The sequence below is a fragment of the Phalacrocorax carbo genome, chromosome Z (assembly GCF_963921805.1).
Source record: "Phalacrocorax carbo chromosome Z, bPhaCar2.1, whole genome shotgun sequence".
NCBI lineage: Eukaryota > Metazoa > Chordata > Aves > Suliformes > Phalacrocoracidae > Phalacrocorax > Phalacrocorax carbo.
Window position 1 is genome coordinate 55,014,988 of NC_087548.1, and position 18,699 is coordinate 55,033,686.

The window sequence follows — 18,699 nt, forward strand, 5'->3', positions numbered from 1 at the left end:
TTTTTTTTTTTTTTAAATTTTTTTTTATTACAACTTCTCTTAACTGATATGCTACACACCCCTTCTACTTAAAAACAGTGACTTGTCAATTTTGGCACTGTGCCCATTCCTGCTCCTCCTGTATTCTCCCCAGTACAGTATTGAATGTATTAGGGACAAGCTTAAGAAGTATCACTCTGATTACAGAAAAAGGATGCTTGTTTAAAGCACCAGCATGAGATGTTCACACACCTGACCTTGTCAAGTCTGGAAGAAATGTGCACATTTCACATAATCACACACACACGCTCACATGTGAAATCCTGTTAAATTAGGACTAGAGAGGGAGAATACCTTAGGCCGTTCAAAGAGCAAGGTGGTAAGCTGCAGATCCCCAGAAGTTATTAACTTAATAACAGATAAAGAGACCTGAGAGCAAGGCTGCATGGAAATTAGTCAAAATAAGATTAAATAAGAGAAGAGGAAAGAAGAAAAAGAAATTGAAGAATCTGGCTGCATATTGGCTGTATTTGAAACTAGAGGAGAGGGAAGGTTTGGGCATTTTTTCCTGGTCAAAATGTGGAACGTAAGAAGTGAAAGAACCAGGAGGAAAGGAGCTGGGGAAGCAGACATGCTGGGTACTGACTAATGTGCAGTATGTCATTAAGAGCTGGCAGAGGACACACAGATTCTTGGATTGTGATGCGTTCCTCCCTCATGGGATACACCAACTTTTTGTCTTACTTGCTTTCTAATTGTTGCCCTACTACAGAAAAGCCTTGAGGGATGCCAGAAAGATTAACAACCTGACTGCTTTAAGTGTTAGTTGCAAAGAGCTTCACCAAAATGTGTTTGTGCTGGTTTAGTGGAACCAGTGGCAGGCCTGGTAAAGACAAGGCTTGGGTGGCTTTCTGTCTGCCAATTTGCTAGCAGGTTTGCTGCAATGCCTCTGTTGAGAGCTGGGCACAGGGCCTTAACATCCTTCTTCTTCCTCAAGACAGGAGAGGTAAGTTTGCTTGAGTGGCTCTTCACAACAGGGGCAGTAGCTCCTGCTGAGAAAGTGCAGAGTCATCTCCCAGGTGGATGAGTTGCACTGTGCTCTAAAATGCTTGCTGGCTCTGATGAAACAACAGCTTTCTGAGTGGCATGAATTGCACTTTACTGCACAACCTTTCCTTACACTCTGACATGAACATTTAAAGTAGGTTAGGCTATTTAAGTTAGTCAGCACCCCATCACATAAGTTGGCACACACAATGCTGGTCATGTGCTTACTAACTGGGGAACACATAAACATTTTCTTCCAGTGGAAGCTGGCCAGTACTATGAGGGATGATAAAAAGGGCTTTAAAAAATACGTTAATGGCAAAAGGCAGGCCAGAAATAACATTGGCCCGTTACGTGTTTGTGAGCATGGCCACCTTACAAACAGGGACACAGACAAAGCAGAGATGCTTAATGCTTCCTTCACCTTGGTCTTCAACACCGATGATGGGCTCCAGACCCCCAGCGCCCTGGACTAGAGAACCATGACTGTGGGAATGATAAACTCTCAATCAGCCCCAACCTTGCATGTGACTTGCTGCTGCAACTGGATCCTTATAAGTCAATGGGCCTGATAAGATTCATCTGAAGGTACTTAGAGAGCTGGCTGATGACACAGCAAGACCACTCTCAATGATTTTTCAGTGCTCCTGGGAATCTGGAGAGGTCCCAGCTGACTGGAAGCTGGCAAATGTTGTCCCAGTCTTCAAGAAGGGCAACAGGGATGACCCCAGTAACTACAGGCCTGTCAGTCTCCTTTTTGTGTCTGGTAAAATTATGGAGAAGGTTATTCTGGTGGTTATTGAAAAACACCTGAAAGTCAACACAGTCATCTGTCCCAGCCAGCACAGGAAAGTGCTGCTTAACAGACTTAGTTTCTTACTACGAGCTTACCCACCTAGCTGACCAAGGGAAGCCAGCTGACGTAATCTTTTCAGATTTCAGTAAAGCTTTCGATACTGTCTCTCACAGTATCCTTGTGGATATAATAAACACGTAATGCAGTGAGTGAGCAATTGGCTGGCGGGTCAGGCTCAACGGGTCATACTAAATGGGGATACAGCCCATTGACTGGTTATAGCCAATCACTAGTGGGGCTCTGCTGGGATCTATCTTAGGGCCAGCTCTCTTTAATCTCTTCATAAATGACTTGGATGCAGGACTGGAAGGAATACTAATTAAGTTTGCTGATGACACAAATTTAGGAGGAGCTGTTGACACTCTCGAGGGCAGAGAGGCCCTGCAGAGAGATCTAGACAGACTGGAGAGCTGGGCAATTAGCAACCGTATGAAGTTTAAAAAGGGGACAGCAACCGTGGATGTACATACAGACTGGGGAACAAGAGGCTGGAGAGCAGCCCTGCAGAGAGGGCTTGAAGTACTAACTTTCACGGGCCTTGGAAGCTGTGCTCCTGGAAAGAAACAACTGAACCATAACTACTGTGATACAAAAATGCAATTTCTTTTTAACATAATAGAATGCAATTTTCTTTTTAACATAACGGCTTTGCATTGTCTTAGGAAACTGAAATGTTAGAAGCAGTTTGGGAGGAACGTAAGGTGGTTAAGAGGGACCTTAACGTAACACAGTGCTCAGGGCTGTATTACACAATCTGCTGTGCAACCAGTGTGAGCCCAGAGGGTATGGACTCCTTGATTTTGTCTCTGTATTTGGAAGTCCCGGGAAAGGCTTGGAGGGATATGAAGTTATACAAACCCACTTGTACATGCCTCTCACATCAACGCACCTTTGCCTAGTGACAGCTGTTGCAAAGCCCAGTATGAACAGCTGGCAAGTGAAAACTGGCAGCAAAAGCACAAACTGACCAGCCTAAGTGGGAAAACACACTTAAAAGCATGGTACAATGCATCTGACCTGTCTTTACTCAAAACAGATCTTAATGTTGAGGGAAACAGCCCAATGGGAAATCTGCTCTGGAACCCAGTTATATGGTTCTTGTAGAGTGACATCAACATATATGTAGCTATGGGATGATGGCTGTCAACAGCTGAAGTGCCACACTAGCACGAAGCTGTTGCAAGGCAGCTTTGTCCAGTAACAGGGCACGGTGAGCTAAGCCCAGCAAGGCGACGGGCACAGGCAGTCCGTGGCTGGTGGGGCACTGTACTTGTCAGACTAGGGAAAATGTGTCGCTCACAGGTAAAGCTGAGTTGTTATGTATGCCACAACAAAAAATCCACATCTTTCTGACACAGAGAAGCAGTTTTGCTTGGGGGAATGAAATCTTGAGCTTTGCGGCTATCGTCCTGTATCAATGAGCACACCAAAAGCTATTATTGACTCTGCTTCAATTGGCACAACGTCTTTTATTTCCTTTTTCAGAAAAATAAATCCTTAAAACCTCATTTATCCTCTTTCATCTGCCATGACCTGCATGCTACAGCATACCTCCAACAGAAAGAAAAGGTTAACAGGTTATTACTATTCAATATTATTAAAAAGGGGGGAAAAACCCCAAACATATTCTGCTTCCCGAACACCTGCAACAGCCACCGATTCAGCTTCCTTCCTCACCTGCCACGACACCCGTGGCGCAGCTTTACCTAAGATCTGCCTCTCACCGCAGCTCGGGCGCCACACCCGCCTTCCCGAGGCAGCGGCTCACGGCCCCGCCCGTTTCTGGAGCAAGCGCCAGCTCTCAGCGCAGGCGGCGGCAGGTCGTCCCTGGGGAGCCGCGGCCCTGACACCGCCTCCTTCAGCACCGCGCCTCGGGCACGGGGCGGCCCGACACCGCTGCTGCGGGGCGGCGGAAGGCCGCACGGCGGGACAGGGCGGTACGGCCGGGCTGTATGGCCAAGCAGCCCGGCAAAGACGCACAGGCCCGGCGCCGCCTCCCGAACCCACCCCTCACCCCGCCGGCCTTTGGCACCCGGCCCCGGCGGCCCCTCCTCCACCGGAGGCTCCGCCCCGGCCCGCCCCGCCAGCTCCGGCCCGGCCCCGCCCCGCCCCAGAGCGGGGCTGCAGCGGAGCGTAGCTCCGCCCCCCACATGCGGGGCGAGTGCGGGCGTCTACTTCCGGTTCGGTGTTTTCCCTCTCGCGTAGGGGTTGGCTGGCCGCTAACCAATAGTAGGGTTTGGCGGACGGGTACCGTGGGCGCTGGTAGGCTGCTGTCGGGGTAGGGGCGGGGAGAGAGGGAAGGGGTGGAGCGCTAGCGGAGCCGGGCCCGGAGGAGGTCGGCGGCAGCGGCGCCGGGGGAGGAGGCGGAGGAGGATGCGGCTGCGCTCGGGTGTCTTCGCCGCCTCCTGCCTCCTGGTGGAGGCCCTGGGGGTCGCGCTCTTCCTCCGCGGCTTCTTCCCGGTGCCCGTCCGGTCTCTGCCCCGCAGAGAGGCCCGCGGGGACCCTCCCGCCGAACCGGCCCCGCCCGGCCCAGGTAACCCGCGCAGCCCGCCCCTGCCCCGGGGCGGACCCCCCCGCCGCGGCCCGACCATGGGTGGTGCCTGGTCACCGGGGCAACGGCGCTCTCTGCCCCCCGCCCTCAGCCCCGGCCCGCGGCTGCCGCGGTAGCGCCCAGGCCCTCCCCGCCGCGCCCCGGCGGTGCTGGCCCCGGCTGCGCCCCGCTCCTCGGCCAGAGGCCGGCGGGGTGAGGGGTCGCGGCGGCGGAGCCCCGCGGGCCGGGTGCCTGGCCGCCCGCCGGCGGTCTGCGTTGGGCCTCCGGGGCGGCGAGGGTGCCGCGGCGGGAGCAGCCGGCGCGAGCCCCTGCCCTGAGGCCCCTCGGTGCTGCAGGGCAGCCTTCCGTAGCGCCGTCGTGTTTCCAGGCCTGTTCCCGAAGTAGTTTAGAACTTAACTAATTTTTCATATAGTTATCGATCGCTGCCAGCAGCATCTGCTCACGGTGGCAAAAAGCCTTCAGCGTCAGCTGTCACATTTTTGGAGGGTGTGCTTTTCTGTGGTTTTATTCCCCTTTCCCTGTCTCTGATGCAGTGGCATACCCATGCTTTTTAACGGTAAGTTGTTTGTGTTAAATAATGCCATTTAAGTTACACTGCCTCACATGCTTGCTCTGTTAACTTACTCGTGTTGTGCTTGAGAGTCGCTGTTTCTGTGATGCTCACTGGTGAGTCTTAATGCCACTTTAGTGAGACTTTTAACACTTAGGTAGTGAGGAAAGCAACTGCAGTAATATGGGTTTCTTTCACAGTCCACTGAGTTTGCAAAATGCACAATATTACTGTCCGTTATTGTTTCTCTGAAATCAAGGTCTAGCTATATTCCTTAGCTGCAGAGTCTGCAAGTATCTTTTTAATGAAGAGTCCATAGAGGACGTGCTGTTATGTAGCTGTCTTACGTGTCCTATATAATTAGGACACATTACTATATTAGCTGTCTTATATTACAAGTTATATTAAAATAATGTGAACTAGAGGAATGTCTACTTGAAGGAGTGTTCTTCGCTAGTGTTTGAAGTTTGTGGTGTGAAACTTCAGGTTCAGTATTTTGCTCATACAAAACTTGCATAGGACATCTACTTTTGGTTAACTTGGTGGAACAGCAGGACTAGGTGGATCTCTAACTGTCAAACTGAGTCTTTAGCTGCTTGTTATTGTTAATTTTTCTAAAATATATGATACGTACATGCGTGTTGGGACAGGCTTACTTAAATAGTGAGAAACGGTGGAGGGAAGGGAAGGTTGTCTAATGTAGAGTGTGGTGTATTGCTATCAGTTAAGCAGGAGCACAGGAAGAACCTAATCGGTAAACAGACCTCAGTGGATGCTGCGAAATGGCAGGTTTCTTTTTAGCTGGCAATTACCAAGACTGACAGAGATGTTAGTTAGGCTCCTGTGAGTGAAATGTCGCATTCACTTGTGATTATTAACAGGAGACTAACATGGTGGGAGGGAAGCGTTGGACTATAGAGGTTTGAAAAGACTGGCTTGAGTTGAAAAGTATGAATGTGTACCACAGGGCTCTACAAAGAGTTTAAATTTAGGCATGTCTCTAGTAATCCTAGGTATAGGTAGGGAAAAGTGGAGTGGCAGTGGAAGAATACTTCCTTTCTGTAGTTCTTGGGTTACAATTTGCTTGTAGAGTGATCTCTTGGTCTGGATGATAAGCTCTAAAGGCAGGGGATTGCTTACCTAGCCATGATACAGAAGGCTTTCAACCAACTTTAGATCTGTTCAGAAAAGGGTATTTCTTCAGTGGTTCTGTATTTCCTGAATGTTTCACTTTGTGAGCCCTGACTGCCATTGAATCCATGCTGTCTTGCCTGTGGGATAACTGATAAAATTGTGTAGCTGCTTGTATAATAGCGAATTGTAGCAGCACAATGTTGTGGTAAGTTTTTGGTAGAACCTATGGTTTTGTTCGCTGCTTACAGAAGATCACATTCATTTAAAATAACTTTTTTCTAAATAACCATGGCACGGATGAATAAGCATGTTCCGTGCCAAGAGTTGCACAAGGTGTTGCTTTAGGTGTCTTACAATAAATATTTTCAGACGGCTTATAAATTGACTCTTAATTCCTTTGCACTTCTCAATACTTCCAGTTTACTGATGAATAACACTTTAGGAAGGAGTTGCGAGTAGTGTAGCGTGTACATGTTTGTGATCAGAACGGTTTTGGTGTCCAGCAAGTTTTCTTTCCCTAAGAAAGTGGCTAGGAGTAAACTATGAGAAAGATCCGACTAACAGTATTGTATATCCAGTTGTGTTGCCTTGTTTTCTGTTGAGAGCCAAAGGATTCCTGCTAAGTTGATAATTCAAGTCCTGGGAAAACAGCATTATAATTTTAATCAGGGTTGCTGGCACTTAACATTTTGTTGTTAAGATTTCCTTCTTCCCCCTCGCTGTTATCCCCTCCCCGGTTTCCTTATGGTGAAAGATCACTGGCAGTAAAGAGTCTGTGAATGTCAGTTTACTGATGCTTAGCTTCGTACCCAAACACACAGTTTCTGAGGTTGTTTTTTGAGGTTCTCTTGTTAGACACGTTATCTGTGACCCTTCCAAATTGTCAACCACTTATTCAGAACCACGTTTTACTTTACAAAGTGTGAAAATGCGAACTTCAATGCATGTACTGAGACGTTCATTCACCACAATGTTGTCGGAGTAGAGATCTGTGGGTAAGATCCATTTTGCTTCCATTTTGTCGTTCTGTTTTTTCCTTTTGTCCTTGTAGAGATATAGGACCTGTAGAGGTTGGGCCAAAAACTGCTGCTGTGAAAGCTAAATGTCATCGTGTGGACTAAGCTCAAAGGAAATGCGTTGCTTCAGCCAGCCTTAAGTCCATAAAAGAGAAAGAGGTGGGCATGAAGGCATGATACTGCCTGCTGCCTGAAGCATAACAGCATTTTTCACTGCCTGCCCACGTAGCATTTTCAGGGGATTCTGGAATTGGATTTTGGTCCTGCAGCTTCCATCACTGAACTATCCTGGCATAAAACCTTCTACCTTGAAGGGCGCAACTGTGCACAAATCTCTTCCCTTCAAGTTTCAGTGAAACTGTCTATTTCTTTGTAATTTTCCTGTTCTCTTATGGTGGGATTTGACTGAGGGGCATTGCTTGAAATATGTTCTGGTGTGCAAAATTGGGTATTAGCACAGGTGAATGCTGCAGCTTTTTTCTAACAACAGGTGTCAGATATATGTAGTTCAGCTTTGCTAAATTAACCAGAGAGAAGGTAGCAGCCATCCCTTCTTATTCCTTCAAACATTCTCCTTTTTGTAGTTTTTTCTTAGATCTCTCAATTGCACGTCATTCATTCCATTCACATTTTGTTTTCCTTCATAGATGCTGTATTGGATTTTTTTGTTGTTGTTGTTGTGGTTGTTGTGTCATTCCTGTGCTGGATGCCCTGAAAACTCAGCTTCCTTTGAATACTTCTCATGTTTGCTATTGTTTGCAACTTCTCACTTCTGAATGTAAAGTTTTAATAAAGGAACAGGAAGCACTAATTTCTGCGATGAATTTGACCCTTAACTTCTGTCTGGCTGTTGTTAAAATTTGTTGGTGACTTTTATATGCCCTTTTTTTGTTTTTTAGGAATGCGTTCTAACTGGACCAAAATTCCACCACCGCTTTTCAAAAAAGTTGTCATTGTGCTGATCGATGCTTTGAGAGATGACTTTGTCTTTGGATCCAAAGGTAAACAGTTCATGCCATATACTACACAAGTTGTTGAAAAAGGGACATCCTACAGTTTCATTGCTGAAGCGAAGCCACCCACTGTGACTATGCCTCGGATTAAGGTAAGTGTTTTTTTCCACTTAGGTTTGTTTTATTTGAGAAAGTTTTGAAGGCTGGGTTGTACCATATCCTCGGAGTTGGCGTAAAGGGCAGGTTTGCTGCGTTACTGTGATTTATGGCTGAAACTCGCTTGGTTGTAGTAGTGACTGTGATACAGTCCTGATTTGCCGTGGCCCAGAAGTTCTTCCTGCAGGAAAGGTAAGCTCAGGGATTGAAGCAAAGTTGAGAGGCTGAGTAAGAGGAAGAGGTGGCAGCTTCTGCTTAAGTCACTTTGCCTTGTTCAGTTGCTTTATTTGTTAGCTCGGTGGTGGGAAGGGCTGTGAGAATCAGTGAAGGGCAGTTAAGGCCCTAGTGCCGGCTTAAATGATTGACATAGTCTTTTCATTTGTGATCACAGGAAGGCAGTAGCCTCTCAGTTTTAAAATTTTCCAGTTGTCTTCTATCCAGGTACATTTTTGTTGGTATTTCTCTGTGTTCTTTTAACATCTGGTAGGAAATCCAGTTTAGTGTGGATTTGTTTTGCCATAGTGTATTTTTGCAGAGCTTAGTAAGAAAATTGTGCCAAGTTCCAGGTGACTAAATGATGAGTTATGGCTGTGTCATCAAAATACTTCTCAGTGATGGATCTGAGTGATGTTGCTTGCATTGAGGAAGCTAAGAGAGTGAGCTTTGGTAGGCCAGCTAGAAGGCCAGTGAGAGTGAAGAGGTAACTATTGACAGGTGAACTTCACTGCATTTTCCAGAAAGAATCTTAATTACTGCTTTGAATGTGCTACTATTGTTATTGTTGTGTTAAGACAGTTTACGTAGGCCTTCTAAAATGTCTTTTTGGTGATTTAATGACCAGTCAATGAAGCAAATTTCAACTGGCATGCAAAGTAATTTGCTGTCTGCTAATTAAGAAAATACTATTTTTACCTTTCTGTAAAGCAGTTATTATCTCTGACATCAGCTAGCACTGTTTTGTGGCAGTGATGTGATGTAGTGTGGCAGCTCGTGTGTTTTTTACTTTATTATGTTTCTTTACTGAAAGAATAATTTCTCTGCCCTCTGCTTCATTGCTTTCTCACACTAATACTGCCTTGTGAGTACTGGAAACTTTTTGTTTTCTATTAATGTGTCTTTTCTTTTCTTGTTTTATGTAGGCTTTGATGACGGGTAGCATACCAGGTTTCATTGATGTTATTGTGAATCTCAACTCTCCAGCTCTGTTGGATGACAATCTGATATGGCAGGCAAAAGCAGCTGGGAAAAGAATAATCTTTTATGGTGATGATACTTGGGTTAAATTGTTTCCAAAGCATTTCGTGGAATATGATGGAACAACATCCTTCTTTGTGTCAGACTTTACAGAGGTGAGGGGCTTTGTATAATCCCAAATTAAATAATGTGAGTACAAACACATAGTTGCAACTCCTGAGAATGAATGAGTAAAACTATCCTTGTTCTGAAATACGAACGTGGTAATTAAATAGAAATTGGATTTGTGTGTGTGTGTGTGTTCAGTATTGGCAATGTGGAGGTAAGCATTTCAGTCCCTCCTGCATATGCTGTAGGAAATATTTGGATGATACAGTAACAAACAGTGTGTTACTGTATAACTTTCCTAAACATATTGTATTCCCGCAATACTTGCTGTGGTAGGAAGTTAGACTCCATGCTTTGTTCAAAGATTCCTCTACCCATGTTTCCAGTTTGCCGTCACATTTATTTTGGTGTGTGCCACCTTTAGAAGGTCCCTTAATGTATAATTTTGGTCTCTTAGAGGCGTACTTTCTATAGAACCGTATCGCTTTTGTAGCTGCAGTATGAGTAGCATTTCAGTATGTTATCAGGGAGGGAGCGTAGAAAGTAAATTAAACAAATTGTGGAAATTCTTATGCTGGGCACACTAAAAAAGTAAACAGTTTGGCATTTTAGTTCATATTGTAAACCTTCATGATTTGTAAAACCTCAGGCCATTGATCTGCTGCTACTGATGTATTTTATTATCACATTTAGGAAGTTAGATAGGTCTAACGTGAATCAAAAGACACTTGTACTTGGTTACTCTAACAAGACTTGCAGAAGTGTCACCATGGGGTGGAAAAACGCAAGCATGCTGCTGGGTCTGCAATTAAATTGCTCTCAAGCTCTTTATGCAGTCTTTGTGCTTTCTGAATATAGTCCATTAAACAGAAAGCTTTTTATAGTTTTTTAGATAGATATATCCAGAGTCAACAAAGTAGCATTGCATGTGAAATTTTGTAAAGATTTTTAATATTGAGGGCGAAATATATGCAACTAAAAATAGCTTGTCAACCAAAGCAAGAGAATATGTGAGTTAGGCCCCAAATAGCACTTTTCAAATAATTTTTCTTTCTTGCTATGTTGTCACTTCTTTTTTTTTTTCCCACAGCAAGTACAATCTTTTTGTGTTTGCACAGTAGGAAAAACTGAGTTGAAAGAGCAGGGGTGTTTTTTTTTTCTGCTGTGCTTCCAAGCATCGAAGAGAGGCTTTTTCCTGTATCTACTTCTTGTGAAGTGATAGATCAGGAGTGTGAAGGATTAAAGTGACTGAAAATTTCTTGAAACAGGTTTTAAAAGTATCTGTGGAAGCATGGCAACCCATTTTCTCTGTTTGTATGTAATCTGATGCCTCATAACCTGAGAAGAGTGAAAGGGGGTGAAGAATCTGCTTAAGATAGATTTTTTGACTGCCTGGCATTGAACTAATCAATCTGATTTTCTTTCTTGTTAGCACTGTGAGTGACTGTAATTCTCATTAGCTTCTACAGAATTCTCATGGGTAGTGTGATCTCACTTTTCTATGCTTTTTACAAGCGGGAAATTATTTTTAATTTGTTTTGTTCTTATTTCTGAGGTTGATAATAATGTTACCAGGCATTTGGACAGAGTGTTAAAGAGAGAAGACTGGGATCTCCTAATACTACATTACCTGGGGTTGGACCATATTGGACATATGACTGGGCCAAACAGCCCATTAGTGGGACCAAAACTTCATGAAATGGATAACATCCTGAAGAAGATTCATATTTCTCTTCTTTCTAAGGTCATATAGTTCCTTCTTTGATCAGTGTCTGTTAGTTGTGGAATAACTTTAAAATGCTTGCTTGTTTGTGGGTGGTAGCTTGTTTATTCCTAGACCAAACTGGGTATTCTGTTCTTTTTCTTCCCATGCCATTTCTCAGTTAGCAGTATAGTGTAGCATTTTTCAGAATTTACTGGCTGACCTTGGTAACACTGGTTAACAGCCCTTTCTGAACAGCTGTGGGAAATAAATCTCCCTTGGTGTGCAGGAAGAGGAGAGGAATGCATGCCAATATTTTATTATCACTCATGAATTAAAGTGGTGGTTGGTGTGCTTTCTAGTAATGAAATTCAGCAGAAGGAATGATGGGCATGTGTAGCTAATGGCTGTGATTTCTATAATTGTGAAGGCATACCTAATTCTTAGATGTTGAAAAGATTCAAATGGAAATGGTGGTTGTAAACATCATTTTCCTTATACTAAATGTAGCATGTAAATTACCAAATCTGAATCTAGTTTTAGATTTGGAAATATAGGATGTCACTTATCTAAATAGTCTGGATGATGAAATACCAAGTTCTGATTCCAAGTCGTCCGAACCTTGTTTGATTTTGGCAACTGCAATTGAGAACAGCTGCTCATAAAATTTCAACAGTATTTTTAGACAAATGGATACTATTGTGTGGAAAGAGAGGTTAAGTCCTGCATGAGGAAGTTAAAATCTCATGAGCATTGCAGTGGTTTTGCTGCAGTTTGTTAGTATGTTATGCTTTTGCCAACTGTATGCAAGCCTTTATCTCAGTTTTAGAATACAGAAATAATAAAACCACTTTACTTTTGGATACAACAGGTACTGGTAATAACTAGAGATGGGAAGAAGCTGTTTTGATATGGAATGACAATATTTATTTTCTGCCCTCTTTGATTTGTTAGCTCAAAATTGTTGGACAGTCCTCACTTATGCTTCTGTTTCTCTTTCTTCAGAAAAATAAACATCATTTGACATCAGTCATGTCAGATTTCTACCCCAAAGTACTTGAGAGACTAGAGATTCTTACAAATAGGACTATATTTTTATATTACATTTCTATTAATATTTACAATATTATTAATTTAGCATTTATATTAAAAGCTCAGTGAAGCTGAAGAAATGGAGGGGGTGGGGAGTACTTCTCTGTTAATGCTACTGCTCCTGGACTCCTGATTTTCTTCCTATGGTATGATGACCTTTATTTAATCCTTCAGTCAGTTTCTTGTGACTCTGAGGCGTTTTTTAAAGCTTTTTTTTATTTTTTGTAACATACTGACAAGTATGTTAGATACGTATGCGTGCCTTAACTATTAAAAATGAATATTACTGCATATTAGTTAGTTGCAGGCATCTCTTTTAATCTGTCCCAGGTTCTGTGAGCCAATTTAAAAATGGAATTTATTTTGAGAAATATTAATGTGTGAAAATGATAAAGATAGTGAAGCATTATATATATGCATCTTGTTTGTACAGTAGCTTAAGTTTATTTCTGTGACTTGCAGGAAGAAGCTTCTCTGCCCAATTTGCTAGTTGTTTGTGGGGATCACGGGATGTCTGAAACAGGTAGTCATGGTGGTTCTTCTGAAGGAGAAGTGCACACACCACTGCTGTTTATCAGCTCTGCTTTTGAAAAGAGAAGTGGTAAGATCAAAGAAGTTTGACCTTTTTCAGAACATATTGCCATCTCTTAATTTATACTACCTCTAGAATTATTCCTGAAAAATGCTTTGGTTTATTCTACAAATATCTGGCAAGGCCCATTCTGTGTGACCTAAAACTCTGCTTTAAGCCAGAGTCTGTGTCATGGTGAAATTGTGACTTAAGCTTTGTACCCGTTGAGAGGATTGGATATTTCTCAGATGATAACCTTTTGCAGCACTGTCCTACTTGAGAGTTGAGAGCTAATGAGATCTGTTGTCAGGATCCTGGGATACTGGTAAATAAATAGGACTAGAAGTGAAATACTATTTGAAGTGTGTTCTAAGCTTTGTCTTTCTTGGCCAGAATGTTTCCCTGGCCTCCATTCTTCCCTCTCAAACAGCTAGGAGGGAGGAATGAATGATAATTTCTCATACTGAAAGTAACAGGAAAGAGGAAGAATTGCTCCTGTGAAAGGGTGAGAGATTTCAGCAGTGAAAACATCACTATTGATTGCTAAGCATTAAGGAAAGAATCTGGAGCATGTGTCTGTCTACTGTATTAGCCAGGCAGTTGATTTTAAATCATAGCTGTGAGTTCAACTGTTTCTGAAACTCATTTTCTACTTGTATAATATAGCTTAAGGTAACAGGCAAGAAGGGAGTGGTGTGGTAGAAAATATTTAGTCTTAATTTATAGTCTTGCTTACATAAACTCGTTGACTGAGTGCATTGGTGAAATGTAATTATACCAGGAGAGAATATTTTCTTCAGAATAGTTCTTCCCTCTGCCTCCATTCTGCCTCTTGCTCATTTCTATCTGATTTCCTTGCTTTTAAAGCCTCTGCAGAACCTTGCTTTGTTTATCTTGCTGGAGGTTCCTGCAGCACAGTGGAAATACATTTATCTGTCTGTCATTTATAAAGCTGTTATCCAGCTGCAGTAGAAAGCATTGCTTGAGGAGTCATTGAACTCTTTTCAGATATAAAACCAAAACAAAGTCAAGAGCTGACCAAAGCTCTTGGGTAAGGTTTTGCTTTATAAATTTCACTAGTATGTGTTGACAACCAGGCCACATGAGTGCAGATTCTGTAAATGCAATCTCTTGTTCATGGGGATTAGTTTCTCTTAGGTTTAAACTGAATGTGCAGTTTTTACAATACAGTGAAATATATCTATCCACCTGTCTTTTGGGATCAAGTTTGTGATTTCTAATTATGCCCATGTAAATATCCAGCAGCTTGCTTCTCATTGCCTCAGTAATCAGAATTCTAGTGACTGCTCCCTATGATCCTACTGTAAACAAAATGTGCTGTGGTTAATTTGGTAGACCTCAAAATAGTAATCCTGTGGGCTTTTGCATTTAGTATGCTGTCAGAATATTACTTGTGTAGTCTTCTACAGGGATGTGTCACCCATGATTGCCTAGATGCATTTGGTAGTTTGGCTTTTTTTAACCAGTTAAGATCCTACCTTTAAAGATGAAATCTGAAAACTGCTGACATACAGGCACTCATGCAAAGAGGCTTTAGGGATTATAGATGGCATTCTGTACAAGTATGGGATTAATCTGAGCTAGATGTAAATGAGAAGTTCTAATGTTCTTAAAGGAAGCTTTGAGAGTAATAACAGTGTATATAGAACTCTGTCCTGTACTGTACTTAAGTCAAAACACTCAATGCCTGGACTTATAAAGACAACGAAATAAAACATAATAGAAAAACACTGTTATGTAACTAGTAAAGCACACAAAGAAACAATTGGCAAGACAATCTCAAACAAAAGGTTACATACATTAGTGAAATCATTCGCATGTGTAGATGTCCGTGACTGAAGGCTAATCCTGATAACTGCAGTAAGGTAATAGGATCCTGCACAGAACCATTTAAAAATCACAGGGTTTGCCTGCATGGAGCCATAGATTTGGGCCTCACCTGACCTCTAATTCTGTTTGCCTAGCAACCTGATATTAATTAAATCTAGAGCTGTTGTTATTATATTGAGAGGCTTCTAGAATACTGTTGGCATTATTTTAGATTCTCATTTTTTGTTCATCCATTAAATTAATCTACTGTAGTGCTTTCTATTCTTTCTAGTGTAAAAGTTATCAAACCCTCTTCAGCTGTATGCTGCAACTTGATATTAAGGTGGTCTCCTGGACCGTCTTTTTCCTTACTTGTACTTGTATAACATTTATGTTGTATTTAGAGTAGTTGCTAGCATTGAAGAGTGGTGCTGGCTGAGAATTGAATAAATTTTGATTTTGCAACAGCAGAGGACAGCAGCTGAAAAAGATCAGTCAGCTCTCTCGAGATAAATTGAAATACCTGATCTAACACCAATGAAAAGAATTTCAAACTAACAAGTTGCCAGCTGTGTCCAGAGAAATAGAATGGGCCTGTAATTGAATACTGTAGTACTTTTTTCCCCTCTCTTTTTTTTTTTTTCCTTTTTTTGTTGATTCTAGGTCCTCTAACCCAACCTGAACTCGTGCAACAAACTGATTTAGCTAGCACACTGGCAGTGGGTCTTGGTCTACCAATTTCAAGAAACAGTGTTGGGAACCTTATATTGCCAGTTGTGGGAGGCAAGACAATGAGAGAACAGCTACGTTTTGTGCACTTGAATGGGTTTCAGCTCAGCAGACTGCTGCAACAGAATACACCTGCATATGAAAAAGGTAAGTCAGCTAAAAAAAATGTTACATATACAAAAGGAAATTGTTTATAACATGGTTTGGGCTTTTAGGTTTCAAGAGTGTAGTGTGGCACTACAAATTAGCAATTCAGTTGAGAGCAGTGTTCAGAGAAATGATTCTGAGTTCAGTCTTTAGTGTAACCCACTCTGGCACACTGCCTCTGAATACAGTTTTTTAATGACCAATACTACTCCAAGTAGGCAAAAGAGCAGAAATAATGATGAAAGCGTAAAATTAAAGTCAAACTGCCACTTAAAACTCAGTGGTTTCATATCTGCTGTTTGTGAGGTATCCTACATAGAGGAAACTGATTCTGAGCTTTTTGGAGGAATAGCACAATGGAGTGAAATTTCTAGTTTAAACAAAAAGATGCTTCAAGTAAAGCTGGGAAATAATTTAAGGTAAGTTATTTTCTTATTTCATTCTTATGTACGAATTTACTTGGCGAGAGAACCTCAAACTGCAAAGTTGCTTATTAAAAATAGGTGTGCATATATGTGTGTGTGTGTTTGGAGAAGAGAATAAAAAACAAGTGGAAAAACCCAAAATGTAGCAAAATATAGTATTTTGTTTGGAAGCATGATACAAACTGCAATATAAGCAAGCAAGGTAATATGATAAATATGTGAAAAAAATTTGAGTCAGAGGATGAAGAGAGAATATTTTCACATGGATGTTAGAAGACGTTGTTGTCTTTAAATGACTCTGAAGCTTGAAGTCCTTGACACTTGATTTATAGCCTGTTGAATCATTAAAATAACTCCATGAGAATGCAGTGCTGTGTTACAGCTATGAATAATTAAAGCAGATAACAATGTAAAGTTTAGCAAGATGATCATTGTAGGTCAAGAATTAATTATCTTTCAACATCACAGCTTCTAATCCTAATTAAACCCTGTCCAGGAGTCTAAAAAAACAAATGCTGCTTAAGGTAGCAACATGTTAATAGCAGGACCTATGCTTTATCTACTCTGATATTTTTTTTGCACAGATTTCCTCGCTTAAACCATTTGTGTCAAGTGAGGAAACTTGCCCCGTTGGTGGAGTTCAGGATACGGCTGTTACTGAAAACTCCAACATAAGTGACCCTCTGACAGTATTTCTGCAAGCACTGGTGAAACAGACTGAAGTTTCTACCAGCTTCTGGTTTATATTTTCACCTTCTCATTGTTTTTGTCTGGGGACAGCTTAATTTTCAAATTTTAGTTTTCACCTGAGAAATAAAATCAAAATTGCAGAGGATGGAAATGTGAGAAATTTTCATGCTACTTGCTTGTGACTGCAAACTGCTGTTAGAGGTGCTGCCCTACTGAAAAGGGGTTGGGGGCAAAGCATCCGTGATGAGCTTCTCTCCTTTCAGTAATGGATAGTCTCAGTAACATGGAACTAGGTCCAAGTCATGGTACCTTTTTTTTAACAGAGTCTTAAGGTGAATTCTTCCTGTTGCTGTAAGCTTCTTAGAGGGTCTTGTTTTTCTTGGTGTCCTAGATGTGCAAGGCTGTATCTTAATGCTTTGGTCGGGACGATTAAGATTAGCAGGGAAAATGATGTCCTGTTTGTTTAGTGTTTGATTGATGTGGATGCTTCAGGCCCTAGAAATACTAGGAAAAAAAAAAGTCAGTGACTAATGCTGCATGTAGTTTAAAAGCATGCATGTATGGCCCTTTATTTTGGGTGACTTCTGTGTGAAGGTAAATACCATCCCACCTATCCTACTACAGGCACATACACATGTATGCAGTCTGTTGTGATTCCTACAGGAAAGGGATTAACTCGCAAAGAACTCGTTATATTCAGTAATCAGATTTATCGTCAAGAAGGATGCCCATTTTTAAAAAGGGTAAAAAAGAGGACCCTGGGAACTACTGACCAGTGAGCCTCTCCTCTCTGCCTGGTAAGATCATGAAACTGATCCTCCTGGAAGACACATTAAAATATGTGAATGACCGGAAGATGATTAGAGGCATCCAACATTCTTCACCAAGGGCCTGACTGATCTAGTGGCCTTCTACTTTGGAGTAACTGCATCAGTGGACAAGAGAAAAGCTATCGATGTCATCTACTTAGACTTCTCTAAGGCCTTTGATATGGCCTCTGCCAGCATTCTTACTGCTGTATTAGAGAGATATGGGTTTGACAGATAGACTTTTAGATGAATAAGAAGTTGTTTGATGGCCATGTCCAAAGAGTTATAGTCAATGGCTCAATATCCAAGTGGAAACTAGTAACGAGTGGTGATCTAGTGAAAGATATCCCTACCCATGGTGGTAGCGGTGGACTAGATGATCTTTAAAGGTACCTGCCCTTCCAGCCTGAACCATTCTATGATTCTGTGTTGTAAGTTGGGAAGGTGAGGGAGATGCCCTTTATGTGAGAGAGCAGTGGCAGTGCATAGAGTTCTGCCTGGGGCTGGATGATGATGCTGTTGAGAACTTCTGGGTCATGACCAACATGGATGGTATTTTTATGGGTGTTTGCTACAGACAGTCTGATTGGGAAGAATTAGTAGGTCTTCAGAGAACTTGAGGAAGCCTCTTGTTCTCCACCTGTGGTGCTCATATGGTGCTTTAGCCATTCTGTGGCAGTTCAGGCTAGATAACTGGACAGTGAGGTGGACTGAAAAGTGGCTCAGCTGCTGGGCTGACATGGTTGTGAGCCCACAAAGTCCACCTGGAGGCCAGACACTAGTGATCAACCCCAGGGCTTGACACATGTTGATACTGTTTGACAGCTTCATTAATGACCTGGGTGATGGGACAGAGCACCCTGTTGGCAAGTCTGCACACCATACAGCACTGGGAGGAGTGGTTGGTACAGGAGGTGGGTGTGCTGCAGTAGGTTCAGAGGCACTTCAAAAGGCTAGAGAAATGGGCTGACAGGACCTCTTAAGATTTAGCAAAGGGAAATGCTGAATCCTACACCCGGGAAGAAATAATCTGATGCAGTGCAAATCCACCATACCCAAAAATCCAGAGTAATACACTAATGCAAATCTGGTACGGACTGGCTGGAAAGCAGCTTGGAGGAGAAGGACAAGGGGTCCTTGGGGACACCAAGTTGAACATC

General features: G+C 42.4%; 1 protein-coding gene across 10 annotated transcripts in view; it reads left to right on the plus strand.

Moving 5' to 3' along the window:
• Positions 1 to 4,188: 4,188 nt before the first annotated feature.
• Positions 4,189 to 18,699, plus strand: part of PIGG (phosphatidylinositol glycan anchor biosynthesis class G (EMM blood group)) — an 86,092-nt gene continuing 71,581 nt past the window's right edge. For 8 of the 10 annotated variants that reach the window (XM_064439273.1, XM_064439274.1, XM_064439277.1 and 5 more), the window contains exons 1-6: positions 4,189 to 4,415; positions 8,033 to 8,238; positions 9,382 to 9,591; positions 11,100 to 11,288; positions 12,801 to 12,939; positions 15,403 to 15,615. In XM_064439273.1, the coding sequence (XP_064295343.1) occupies positions 4,256 to 4,415; positions 8,033 to 8,238; positions 9,382 to 9,591; positions 11,100 to 11,288; positions 12,801 to 12,939; positions 15,403 to 15,615 (1,117 nt within the window). In that variant the 5' untranslated portion in view covers positions 4,189 to 4,255. Of the gene's footprint in view, positions 4,416 to 4,780; positions 4,990 to 8,032; positions 8,239 to 8,834; positions 8,943 to 9,381; positions 9,592 to 11,099; positions 11,289 to 12,800; positions 12,940 to 15,402; positions 15,616 to 18,699 lie in introns of those variants that run through there. The other 2 variants (XM_064439275.1, XM_064439276.1) reach the window with 2 other exon arrangements.